Genomic DNA, 14,017 nt, shown 5'->3' with positions numbered 1-14,017 from the left:
TATACTTGTTTGCTCTTGTGTTAACTACCCCAAAAATGCTATAAATATATAGCTTTGTTAATACATAATGAAGCATTAAATCAAGGACAACCATGTTCCTGGGTTGATACTCAGAAGAAATGGGAAACATATTGGTCCAATCACATTCAGAGAATTAGCCTTCCTATTCTGATTCTGTACTTCACAAGTGGCTCATGTCTTTATGTGGACAAAGAACATAGAAACTGAGAAGGATTATTTATTTCTTCCAAAAGCACCAATATTTGGAAGTTTGAATGCCTTGAAGCCATAGATCTTTATTCTCTGAAACAGAAATGGAGAGTTTGAAAGTCCCACCTGATCTCATTTCTAACACTGCACTCTTTTGGCCAAGGGATTCTCCTCCATTCAATGAAAAGGTTTGCTTCTGTTACCCCGTGCTTCAGGCACTATTTGAAGTAGTTGAGTCCTGCCACAAGGAAGAACTTCTCCAGGAAAAGTTCAGAGTCCAGCACAGCAATGTGGGCAGCCCGGCCTATTAATGTGTTGGCGGTGTTTGGCAGAGCATGGAACACGTTGTGTCTGATCAAAGTGCAGTCCTTTGCTCCAATCAAAGGCTGGAGCAGGTTGTTAATCATTTCTGCATAAACAGGACCTGAAAAAGAGTTTAGATGTCACATCTACATGCCAAATTTGCCCCATTCCCTCTTTCCTTCTGGTGTTGTTTACAGTCACTGGAAGAGAGATTTAGAAAATGACCTTTTAATTCTTATTTGAGGTAGGACAGAATGTGCTGTAATTTAGGTGAGATGTGTGAAGACAACCATGTTGATAATTGGGCATGGGTGTCTCTTTCTACTTCCAAAGAGTACATCCATTTCTAGGGAAATCACATTGAACAATATTTCTGGAAGTTTTATCAAACTGAAGCAATGAAATATTTTATAAATGAGGGAGCTTGTTCATAACAAAGGAAATACTTGGGACAATACACAGTCAAAGCTGATAGGAGGGCTAGGCCTCTGGTGGCATGAGCCATGATGTGCTTTATAGATTTTATTACAAGACAACAAGATTTTAGGTCTGTGACTAAATTACTTGGCAATCATCCACACACTGTTAAAAGCAAAAGGAAGTCGCCCTGACTTTGGATGTGCTGGGAGAGATTTCATTATATGAAGTAAAGGTGAGACAATTCTAGTAAATCCATAGACTACAGAAAAAACATTGTCAAGAGCTGGTTTTATTATCATCACTTAAAAAAAAAATAAATTAGAGGGAAGAGGAAGAAGCAGTAAGAAGCCTTTGATTATGACCTGATTGAAAATTATTCTCATCAGACAAAGAGCTTCTTAAAAAGGTTCTTTTATTGATTTCAGTAATTTCCTGTGGGAAGAGAACACTTTCTTCCTTAGCAAATAAACATTTCGGTTTTCATCATGATGATGAAAAATCCTTCAAGTGCAATGACCTCAGCTCCACAAAACCACAATTTCTCAACAGCTCTATAAATATAGAAAGGATCTTAAACTTACCTGTATGTCTGTCCTTAAGTGCATTTTTGCACATTTCTATTCTTGCTGAATGAAAGGGTACGTATCTGTCTTGGGGTGAGGCCACTAACACAACATTTTTGAAGTACTGGAGACCTGTGGCAAATACATTAAATTCATTTGTCACAATGATGCACAGTGATGAAAATATACACAGTGTCAGCATGTCTACTTCATGTTCATACATTTGAAAATCTACAGTGCAAGCCAGGTTATAATAATTAGAATTTGGAACACGCTTAGAAAAACTCATAATAGCTCAAACCTATTTCTGCTTCATCTGTGAACTATTTTTTACCTATCAACAATCATAGTGGTTAATTGCATGTCAACAAAAAAGTAAGAACTGTCTGTTTGAAAAAAAAGTGATTAACATGTTAATCTTGCAAATATTTATGCCTTTAAACATTGGAAACACATGTACATCCCCGCTACAGTCAACAAGTGGTTTTGGATAAAAGAGTGTTCACAGAAATGGGGATCACATTCAAAAATAACACAACAAAATAGTACAATTTTCAAACAAAACAGATAGAGGGAGGTGAGGAGGAACCAAGTTCACTGCTAGTACATCAGTGTTCAGGCAGTCTTGGGATCCAGTCCCTGCATTCAACAGCCCCTTGATAAATGCATACTGCTGGTACATGGACTGGAAACCAGGAATCCTCCCTCTTCCCTGGGGGCAATGAGCCACTGATGGACTGTGGAAACAGGCTCCTGCTGTTTGCCCTGTCTGTGGTCTCTATGGGAAAGGGGTCCAGAGCCAAGACCCTGACTTCTAGATTTTCATAGAAAAGTTGGCCATCACCATCACAGAGTGCTGCTGGTTGTCTTTAGTAAGCCTGTAACTTCAGTCTGAGGTAAAAGGTAGGAGAAGCAACAATGAGTGTTACCATATTCAAAATATTACATGATTCATAGAGTCGTTTTGGTTGGAAAGGACTCTTAAGATCATCCAGTCCAACTACTAACCTCATGCTGCCAGATCCTCCACTGAACCATGTCCCTCAGCACCACATCTACACATCTTCTAAATATCTGGACTCAACCACTCCCAGGGCATCCTGTTCCAAAGACCGACAACCCTTTCAGTAAAGAATTTTTTTTCCTAATAACCAATATAAACCTCCCTTGGCACCACCTGAGGCCTTTTACTTTTGTCCTATCACTTGTTACCTGGGAGATAAGAGCAATCCACACCTTCATCCAACCTCCTTCCAGGTAGTTGTAGAGAGCAATAAGGTCTCCCCTCTGCCTCCCTTCCTCCAGACTAAACACTCCCAGTTCCCTCAACTGCTCCTCATATGACTTGTGCTCCAGACCCTTCACCAGCTTCATTGCCCTTCTCTGAATGTACTCCAGGCCCTCAATGTCCCTCCTGTGATGAGGGACCCAAAACAGAACACAAGATTTGAGGTGCAGCCTCATCAGTGCTTAGCACTGTGGGACAAATGCTTCCTTAGTCCTGAAGTTGTCAAGAGTTTCTATAGGGAACTGTGTCTGTTTCCTTTCAAGAAAAGCACAAGGAACATTTAAAATGATTAAAAAGTAGCAGAGAATTCTTCTTTAAGAAAGCCAGAAACTGCCTTAAAGAGTTATCTAAGTAAGCACAACACTGCTTCTGGTATTTCTCCCTCTCTCAACTACTTTTGCGAGCAGGATGCTAGAGCAGAGGCACCTCTATTTTGACTCAGTATGCTAGCTCCTATGTTCACATCTGGACCTAGCAACTTCTTCAGATTTTTCACCTAAGCATCTACCTGGATGATTCTGACTTTACAATCCTTCTCACATTTTGCCTTCTGCTTTCTGCTTTTGCAGGGACAACGCTCCTCATGGGCTACCAAGCTACCAAACAGCAATTCTCATTTGCTTGAACAGAAGGATAATGCTTGCTTTCTTTTCTTATGAAAAGCCTGATTCATTTAATTTATTCATGACAGACCAAGGAAAGGATAAAAAGATCTCTATTCAGACATATTTTTTTCCAGTGAGAGGCCATACATCTCTCTCTGTAGTACAAAGGTGTCAGAATGAATAAAATTGGCTCTTCACTTCACAGAGTCATATTTCCTAGAGACAAGAGTTGTTAAACTTAAACAAAATAATAGAAAAGCAAAAATGGTTTTCATCTAGTAGCATAAATAAAGCAAAGGTGCCTTGTCAAGAATGATATTTCTTGTTTGCAGAATATAAACTTCGGTGCATGCTCAGTGATGCATGGAGGTCTTGTTTGGTCCTAACAATTTGCCAAATACATTCACTGGTAAGTGGCACAGAAAAATTGCACAGATAAAACAGAGATTAGATTTTATTTTAGGCAGAGCAGCCCTGCTCAAAAGCAAGTGTTCAAAGAAAGATCATTAACAAAATACAGATTTCATTTACTCCCTTGGAGGACAGGGCAATCCAGCTCAGTCCTTTGGAATGGTCCTTGATATTTCCCCAGTCAGATCGAGCCCCACTCACCCGTTTTTTGGCTGAGCTGGTAGAGGAAACACTTGCGCAGATCCGCGTGGTCCCTGAAGGTCAACTGCAAAAGTGACCCTGACTTCTTCAACTTCTGCATGAGCCACAGACCTGGAATGAAAATCAGTGTGTATTTGTAACCAGTTTGCTAATTATCAACTAAGGGGATTAAAGACATGTGCCTACAGTAAGAGTAGCACTCCACATCAGTCTCTGGTTCTTCTTGTATTGCTAATCAATGTAGAGAAAATACTAAGGGTTTCACTGCAGAGGAGCAATGGTTTTAACCTATAAAAGGGTAGATTTAGACTAGTGATAAGGAAGAAATTATTTACAACGAGGGTGGTAAAAAACTGGAACAGTTTGCCTGGAGAGGTTTGGAGAAGCCACATCCCTGGAGACATTCAAGGTCCTAGAATGATAGAACTATTCAGGTTGGAAAAGCCCTTTGGGATCACCAAGTCCAACCATCATCCCTACTCTGCAAAGTTCTCCCCTAAACCATCTCCACCAACACCACATCCAAACAACCCTTCAACACATCCAGGGATGTGACTCCACGACCTTCCTGGGCAGCCTATTCCAGTCTCTAACCACTCTTTCTGTGAAAAAATGTTCCTAATGTCCAGTCTAAACCTCTCCTGTTGCAGCTTGAAGCCATTCCTTCTTGTTCTGTTGCTAATTACCTCTCTACAATGACCTTTCAGGTAGTTGTAGGGACTGATGAGGTCTTCCCTCATCCTCCTCTTCCTCAGTCAGGTGGGATGGGGCTCTCGGAGCTGAAGTTGTGCCTGCGCATTGCAGAGGGGTTGGACTAGTTGACCTTTAAAGGCCCTTTCCAACTCAAACTATCCTATGACTTATCCACGTCATCACAGAATTACTTTGGTTGGAAAAGACCTTCAAGATCAAGTCCAGCCAACAACCTAACACTGGCAAGTCCTCAGCCAAACCATATACCTAAGTACTGCGTCTATAGGACTCTTAAATACCTCCAGGGACAGTGACTCAACCCTTGCCTTGGGCAGCCTGTTCCAACGCTTGATAAGCTTTTTGGTGAAGAAATTCTTCCTAACATCAAATCTGAACCTCCCCTGGTGCAACCTGAGACCATTAGCTCATGTCATGGTAGCAGAAATACTCAGGAAGGATTAATTCTGGGACATGCCATCCCCATAGCACTCCAAACATATTCTTCAGCCTCAGAAATGCCTCTTTTTATTTGCAGTATACAGAGAAATTGAAGACTACAATGAAAGCAGAGGTCATAACTCATTGCTGCACACTCTTGGGCTTTCCAGAGAGTACTGTGCTGGACCTTGTAGTAGATACTGAAAGCCCACCTCAATGCAGCTTTTTCTGTGTATGTTTGAAGTCTTCAGCAAATATATTTCTCAACTATCATGTCGAAGTCGTGCTGTTACAATTTATTGCTACCTCCATGTGTTGGTCTCTCATGCACTCTGCCGTGGACTGCAGCCAGTCATAGTTTTCCCATCAACTCTTACCTGTACTAACCAAAGTACTGTTGTTGTAAAGGGTTCCCAGGTGAGGCCCAGAGAGGGACAGGAAGGTGTGTAACTTGTTGAGGTAATAGCGAAACCTGGGGCGAGTTAGTACAGATCGAATGATGACGTTACCAAGGGAATGTCCAATAAAACTGTTGGGAAAAAAAAGAATTACATTAACACAAAAAACGTGTATTTTATTTAAATTAAACATAAAGGTGATATCAATTGCTCTTGAGAGGAATCTATCAGGGCTTTCAGTAACATTCCTTGAGTTACCATTTCACATTTTTTTCAGCCTAGTAGGTACTCCTTCCATCTACAACAATGTAAAAATTAATCTCACTGATTCAATAGCTTTTGACACAGGGAGCATTGGGAAAAACTAATTTCACTGAATGTTGCTCATGTAACTCCAACTGTTCCAGGATATTAACTATCAGAACACTTACCTTATTCGGGATATGGAGAGGTTGTACAACTGGATATGCTGAATGATTTCATCCAATAATCGGTCAGTCATTGTATCAAAATCAGCAAAAGTATCAGTCTGGCAAAAAATGGAATGAGTCAGTGAATAAAAATGTATCTTATTTATTGCAGATTGATGTTATTTTTAAAGTAGAATGAAGAAATGTAATAACGAGTCCAAATTTTCATCAAGGGGGGGAGGGAGAACACTTCTGAGCCTCCAGGTCCTCTAAAAATTGAAGTTCTCCTTTGAAAGTGGAGTCAGGAAGTTTCACTTTCAGTTTATTAGCATATAGCTTTCAACTAGTATTTTTTTTTCAACTAGTATTTTTTTCTCACATAGCATCAATGGTAACAACAATACCATCAGTCAGTATGGGTCACATAGCTCTCAGTAAAGACCCTGTGGAAATTCACTGTCCTCAGTGAGCTCAGAGGGTAGATAAGACAACTTTTTCTGTCATAGGCTCTCTTTGACTCTATATTGTGCCATTTAGCTTCAAGAACACAACCTGAGAATTTGAGTTAGGACTAGAGTAACTCTACATTTTGTAGGGCATGGAAACAGGTCTCTTTTGAAGACATTTCTTATTTTAAGGGGATTAAATTACCTCATGTGGTTATTTCTCTTTGTCTACCAACTGTGCCTCTAAATTTGGCTCCTGTCATGATGGGATAAGTCAGGACCCACAAAGTTTTAATAGTAAGATTAAGAATATTAGGCTGAGTGATTCCAGACTCATAAGTATGACCTTAAAGATGCCTGACTTGACACTGGTGAGAACTGGTAATGCTCAGCTGCTCTAGATACCATACTCTGCACATGGAACAAAAGCTTTTGGCATTTAGGATTTAACAGATTATTATGATAAAAGAGTTTTTGGAATTATACACTGACATGTGGGTAATGCTGACGCTAAGGATGTAATCACAAAATTATTATTAGGCTATCTTAATGAAATGCTGTGTGTTGGCTATTCAACAGTGATCAGCAAGAGAATGAATCCTAGAGAGAGACATCTAATTTCTTGCTTGCTACAATAGTGCCAGTTGTGATACAATAAAACAAATAATATGTTGTACAGTCTACACAACTGCAGGCAGAACTTATTCAGAACTGTTTCGTTTGGCAATCCAACAGGGCTCTGAATCAAATTCACAACTAATGAGATGCCATAAAAACAATCATCAAATGTTGGAGCTGCTATTCAGAGCAAACATGTCAGTAATTAATGCTTTTGTGACACAACTCATCTTGCTAATTGCAGCTCTTGCAAAGGAAAGCATGAGCATATTCACTTTGCAATTCAGCCTTAAAATAAATGTTCTCATAAACTACAAACAGTTCACTAACCTTATACCTGTTTGTTTTGTCCACATTGTTGATTTATTATTTCCTCCTAGGGTTATTATCCCAAAGCTTTCATGTTGTTTAAAAGTGGAAGAATATCAGCCTGAACATTAATCATAACCCAAACACATTAAGCATCATATCACTTGGTTGTATCTCCACCTTTTAGTATCATCTCAGTGTGACTGAGCTTGTCAGATGTATCACAAATTAATGCCTAAAACTAGTTATTTGCATTTTCCTCTGTAAGGCAAACTTCAGCTAAATGGCTGTGAAGTTCAGTGAAGTTCTCAGAGTAGGAAAAAAGGTGACAGGATGTTTTACAGGATCCAAACAGTAACCAAACCACACAGTTTCTATTTCCAGTGCCATGGGGAACTTCCTCACCTTTCCAGATTATAAGAACATTAAAAGTTATAGGCTCTGGATAATGTTTAATAGTGATGTTGCATGATGTTTTATTCTCATAAAACCTGAGAAGAGGTTTTGATGCAAGTCTAAGTTGCTCCCCTCATTACTTTCATCTCACTTATGTTCACTGCAGGTTTGCTCCTGACAAGACATATGCAATAGAAGGTGGCAAGTTCACAGACTAACTCCAACTGGCCACTGGAAAATATAAAAGCTGTTGAACAAAGAAGTTTGGAAAGTTTTGACTCCTGTTTCTCAGCTGTTCAGAAATCAGAATAACGTTTCTGAATGGACACCGAAAATCCTTACCTTGTGCATTAGGTTAGGCCTCTATGTCACAAATATTGATTCATTGCAGAGCAAAGCACAGAATCAATTTCTGTTTCTCTGTCTAGAGTAGCAATGAATGTTTTCTGGAAGGTGCTTTTTTTATCATTCAAGGAAATAAATCTTGTAAACATTACAACAGGAGAAACAACTGCTGATGCAGCAAAGGCACTTGACTACAACTGCTGGATATCCCTTATTCTCCAGAGAATTTAGCATCACTACACTTGCTGCTCTCTGTTGGTGCTGTGTTGCTTGGCATCCAACAGGCAGAGGCACCAGGCTGCTAATTTGCAAACTGAGAGGATAAATCAATTTTCATTTTCTAAGTTCTGGTCCTACAAGTGCTAATGTCATTGCCTTTGACTTTAATGCTAGGAATATTTTTCTGGTGAGTTTGAACACCCTATCAAAATAGACAAAAAGAGGAATGAGCCTTTGTACTAAATGCTACATAAAATTCCTGATTCTCCAGTGTTTTTGCTTCGTTCAGCTCTTGAAAAGGCTTTTCTGAGGGCCCTGTTTCAGCAATGTCAACAGCTTGTAGCAGATCTAAAGGAAGATAGAAATTAGCTCTGTACTACCTGATTTCTTTCAGACATTAGGAAGTCCAGTTTTCCACCAGGGAGTCCCAGTTCTATAAAAGTCTTTACCAGCCGTAAATCTGCACTGTTACCTAGAAATAAATGACAATTTTATGAGATGTATTTCAACAGAAAAAAAAACCAACTCAAATGTAATACATTCGTCTTCCTGCAAACCTTGACAGCAGGGAGCTCTTGCTAAGTGCTGCTAGGACACCACAGGATCATGCACTGAAACAGCAGGAGAGAAATAATACCCACAGAAGGTAGGGTTGGACCTCACCTTCTGCTGCTGGGGACTGTGTAATTGGTGGGGAAGAAAAGACAAGGATCTGACCCAGAGTAACTCTACCCTCTCTTTGCTGAACAGTAGAGGTAAGACAGACAAAAAGCTGAGGTCTGTCCTTCCACCTTCACAGCTGGTGAGGCACTCAGGGGACACTGCAGCCCTGCCAGGGGCCTCAGCACACATGCTGTACCTCCAGGTGTAGAGTAGTCTGCCTCTGTGTATTCCCAAACAGAGATGGTGCTGAAATACTGTCACGCTCCCAATACCTTGGGAGATGCCCATTCCATAGTAGGTAATTCCAAAGTCCTCTGAAATGTTTTGTTGGAAAAGGAGATACCTCTACCTCATGAGAAGGACATTATTGCCACCAGTATATTGAATGGCAAACAGTCCTTGCTCAAGCCAGTGTTTTTCCACCTTTCTGAGAATACCTAAGATTTCAGTCTCTACCTTTCTTTATCTGCACTTTCAAGGTTAACATCTACATCTTTCCCAGTGATACCAATAATTTTCAAGTGTAACTTTTTTTTTTTTTCCCTGCTTATAAATCATATAGCAAAAAATTCCAAGCCATGCTTACTCTGCAGTGAATAATGATTTTTATTCACTCACTTCCTAAAATTGTCCACTATCTACCCTATGACAGTGTTGGGTGGGGTTAAAACAATGTTTGCATCCTGGTGACATCCTGCAAAACAACCAAGCATTTGCCCTTTATTGTTTACAACAAAATGACTTGCAAACAGCACTTCCTTCTGGCCTTACCATCCAATCCATGGACACAGACAACCAGGTGAATTCCATCTTCCAAATTTTCTTCCTCTTCCTCTGGTGGAAAATATGGGATATCAGAAGCTAGTACAGATAAGTCACTGTACAGAAATCCTTCAATCTTCATTTCTTTTTTAAATTTTTCTTTGGCCTGATAAAAACTGGAGAATATATTAATTAATCACAACAGAACTGGGTGTTCAACAATAAACCTGTGAACTAGAAATGAGGAAGCTGGTATTTGCTTGAAGTTAGATGTGTAACTTTCAAGTAGAGACCTGGATACTGTTTCTTATCTATTCTGATTGACAGAAATCAGAATGTAGAGAAGAAAATCTGTTTCTGAGTTATTTGACTACAAACAGAGAAGAGCTAAAGCCTATTAGCACCTCACATCTGCCAGAGGAATGAAGGATTTACAAAAAATAATTTTCTGGTGGGCCATAACAAAGAGATTAAGATACAGAATTAGCAACGTTACATCTTAAAAATGTCGTCAGCCTTATAGATAGTGAAATACAAAATGTATCATTTCACTAGCATGAAGTGCATTTATAAGCAGGTAGATGTTCCTCCCATTCCTTAGACTATGGAGTTACCTCATATGGTAGATACTTTTGGTTTGGTTTGATTTCATGTTCGTGTTCTTTTGAAAACATCTAGTAGCTATGAAGAGGAGCAGCTCAGTGCTAAAAGAACTAAGCCAGCCCTCTCCTACCTAAAATTTTACATAAAAATTCACCCTGAAGTATTCTGTTGGCTGAAGAGGCCAAACTCTTCAGTGTTTTTTTGACTTAGCAAAACTTCTTTAGAACTTGTAGGAATTAATAATCACAACATTAAGTGTAGAATTAGGTAGAAAATTGTGATGGACCAGCTTAGGAGACTTTAACCTTTGAAAGTTGGGGACAGCAAAGCCCACTTTATATAATGGAGAGGAACTACTTACATCAGCCCTACTGACTTTTAAGGCAGATAAGAACAAAAAATCTAGCATTTGGGCCATGGATATGGAGGCCCTGAATTAATGGGCACAAATACATGCTTAAATATTTTTGCTTCAAAAAGAAGGAACACATTTTGTGCTTAGATAAAGCAGGACTTCAGCAAAATGAACTGCTTTTTTAAAAATGCCCACCACAAATGGTGGCAAATGAATGCACATGCAGAGAATCAACATTATGGGCAACTGAATGGGTTGAGAAAATTCCATGCTACTGTTTTCCCTCATTACAGCAGAGAGACCAAACTATAAAAGAAATATTCATGTGCTAGTGTGTCAGCCTGTGAAATGGGCTACTATGACATCAAGACCATGATGGGACACTTCTACCACGGGCAATGAAGAAAGTATATTAAAAAAACCAAAACAACAACAAAACCCCCTCTTCTCCAGCTACCCAGGATGTCAGGTCTCCCATTTTTCCAGTTTGAAAAGCTGAGACTGAGACCCTACCAGCCATTGTGCACTCCTGTTTCCATAGATTAGGCAATGAATACAATTATTTAAGCAGAAAAGAAGAAAAAATAAGTGATGACACTGTCATAGTGCACTGACAATCTAGGACCAATATTCAATACTGGCTAAGGTTGACTTCATGAAGGAGGCCCAGCTCTTAAAGGTTATATAGACATCTAAATCCCAGTGTTTTTCATTAAGATTAAGGAACTAATGTCTTTTATAATCTGGGTCTCTCTGCGTTCTCATCCTTTCCGTCTGTTTAAATTATTTGTTCTACATAAACCATTTGTCTGTTTGGATTATTATATTGCAGTTCCTCAGGCAGCAGCTCATGCAAGCTTACAGTAAGCCCACTGTATGAGAGCCCTGAACTTTATCATGGTCTCTTGGTATTACAGTAACAATTATGAAGAAAGTAATTAGAAATTCTTACTTCAGCATCCTTTCATTAGTCTCTTCAGCCATCTCCTCTGAATTAGAAGGGACAACTCCAAAAGAGCCCAGTGGCTGGCGTGTGATGGGGGATACAGCCTGCTTTGCAGAGACCCCAACCATGGCAGGGGTCTCTTTGAGCACAGAAGAAAAGGGAAGACACGTGGCTGTGCATGAGACAGACAGGTTAACCACATCCACAGCCTTTCTGCTTTCCAGGGCTACTCCGTCCGTCGTGGCCAAATGAAACCCAGTGCCATTAGCTACGAGATCATGCTCTTGACTCTTGGGTTCCTGAGGATATCCAGACTGGCAGGAGCCTATGGGAGGTTCTGCTGAGGCAGGAGAGTCGTTGAGCTCAATTTCTTGTAACCCCTGCATTTCTGAATACATTGCAGGGCTCTCATCAGCAAGAGAGCTACCACAGTCTCCTTGTGTAGAGCCAAATTCAGTTGAGGTCTCTGAAGAAGCTGGAACAGGATAGCAAAAATCTGGTACCAGCTTTATGCCTTGTGAGAAGCTCTCCTCTCCTGAAATTCTGCTACTGGAGTAGAAGTCTTGTTGTGTTTTTAAAGTGTCTGGTGTAAGTTTATCCTTTGGATCCTCAGTGCACGTATCAAGCTTATCCATATTTTTGTTCAAGTAATTACAAGCCCTTGGTGTTTTTAAGCTGCATTCACCATTGCTCTCCAGTGACTGGCACTCAGAGACATTATCTGGGAGCTGCTTTGGATAAATATGTGGTTTTTCATTTTCCAAACTACAGTAAGTCACTGGAAAACTTTCCTTCTCCTCTTCCCCTTGTAACTCAATGTTACTGCTACTGTGTTTGATGGAGGGGTGTGAATGTCCTCTTGGTTCATGTTTTCCACTTTCCATGGTGATTTGACACTCAGAAAAGTCCACGACTGATTTTCCATTTTCACCTTCTGTTTCAGTGCAACTTTTAAAGTTTCCTCCTGCATCTCCTGAGGTTGCTTCACCATGCTTGGATATATCCACATCTTCTGAAGGCTCTTCTGGGCTACTGATCTGAGGAGCTGAGACAGATTTTGTCAGTTTGTTGAGCTCCACTTCCCTCTCCTCTTCCTCAAAGGGCAAAGAGCTGATGGATGTGAGTGACGCTTGGATCCCGCTGGGCAAGCTGGCATTGCTTTCCGTGTGGCCACCCTCCAGGGAATTCCGGTGGGTTCCATGCCTCCGGACCAAGGGGTGCAGGATCTCCCGGTCACTGGGCAGCTCCAGCGCCCGGCTGCGACCGTCGGACCACGCCACTGAGCTCGGCTCGCTTTCAATGCCGGAGTCGGAGATTAGAGAGGAAGATCTTTTGATAACCCCAGACATCTGAGTAAAATCTTCACTCTCCTCACCTCGTTGCTCCTTTGGGAACAATTTCACTTCAAAGCTGTGTGTGGGTAAAGGTTTCAAAACTGGGAGCAGAGCTTTGGTGTTGGGATCTCCTGGTTTTTCAAGACCGGTTAATTCATTCGGCACAAGCTCAGATGAAGTTAAATTATTCTCGGGATGACCAGATTCATCTAGTTTATGTAATTCAGTCCTGCCTTCCAAGCCATCAGTTCCACATGATCCACACTCATGCTGACCACTGACAATTAACATGGGCTCACTTTTGTGGGAATCCTTATTGCTAGGTTTCGTATTTCCATAGGTAACATCCACTGCAAGTCTGTTGTCCTTTAGTAATGCTTCCTCGGGTGTTTTAAAGTCTTCTGATGTGCATTCTGTATTGCCTGGCTCTGAGTCAGAAGTAGTTCCTTTACTTGAAATGAAAATATTTTCACGTTTCCTTTGGCCTTCTTTGTTCACTGTACATACCTGAGATGTGGAGTGCTGGTTTAAACCCTTAGCTGTATAAGCAGCACCTGCAGTACCACTGTGCATGCAGGAGGGATTCCCAATTATCCTATCTGTGTGTATCAGCAGAGAACCTTTCCCAAAGTCTCCTTTCATTACTGCAGTGGAATCACTAGATGCAAAATCTTTGTTAGCATCTATTACATCCATCTGAGTATTCGCAGGCATCTCAAAGTCTGGGAAAACTTCTAAGTTCTCATCTGAAAGAAGGAAAGAAAAAAAAGGAGTAGTACCTGCAAGAATGCAGCAAATAACCTCAAGGTGATGTGGGACTTTGAAAAGCAATTGTAAAGCCTAAAAATAGTATGTATATTTATATTACATAAATTGTACCTACATTAGAGACAAATTGTACCATATTACAAATGCAAATACCAGGGTGAATTTGACTAGAATTATACTACCTAAATAGTTATAGTTAGGCCAAAGAAGACCATATCAATAAAATATACTCCTCTCAGCATAATTATATCCAAACTGACTGTTTTTTAAACATAAGTAAGCAAAATAAAGCTGATGCTTCCATGTATTCCTG

The 14,017-nt window shown here is 40.3% G+C and overlaps 1 protein-coding gene across 1 annotated transcript in view; it reads right to left on the bottom strand.

Annotated features, from left to right (window-relative positions):
- Window positions 1-428: 428 nt before the first annotated feature.
- The window catches only part of FAM135B (family with sequence similarity 135, member B), a gene marked incomplete at its 5' end in the record, with an annotated part of 51,795 nt that continues 38,206 nt past the window's right edge, over window positions 429-14,017 (bottom strand). The window contains 8 exons of the mRNA XM_009997740.1: window positions 429-634; window positions 1,515-1,628; window positions 4,002-4,112; window positions 5,510-5,661; window positions 5,962-6,059; window positions 8,654-8,745; window positions 9,708-9,874; window positions 11,609-13,682. Coding sequence (XP_009996042.1) covers window positions 429-634; window positions 1,515-1,628; window positions 4,002-4,112; window positions 5,510-5,661; window positions 5,962-6,059; window positions 8,654-8,745; window positions 9,708-9,874; window positions 11,609-13,682 — 3,014 coding nt within the window. The remainder of the gene's footprint in view (window positions 635-1,514; window positions 1,629-4,001; window positions 4,113-5,509; window positions 5,662-5,961; window positions 6,060-8,653; window positions 8,746-9,707; window positions 9,875-11,608; window positions 13,683-14,017) is intronic.

This window comes from Chaetura pelagica, unplaced genomic scaffold (assembly GCF_000747805.2).
Source record: "Chaetura pelagica isolate M959 unplaced genomic scaffold, ChaPel_1.0 scaffold200, whole genome shotgun sequence".
NCBI lineage: Eukaryota > Metazoa > Chordata > Aves > Apodiformes > Apodidae > Chaetura > Chaetura pelagica.
This window is presented reverse-complemented; position numbering and strand designations above follow the sequence as displayed.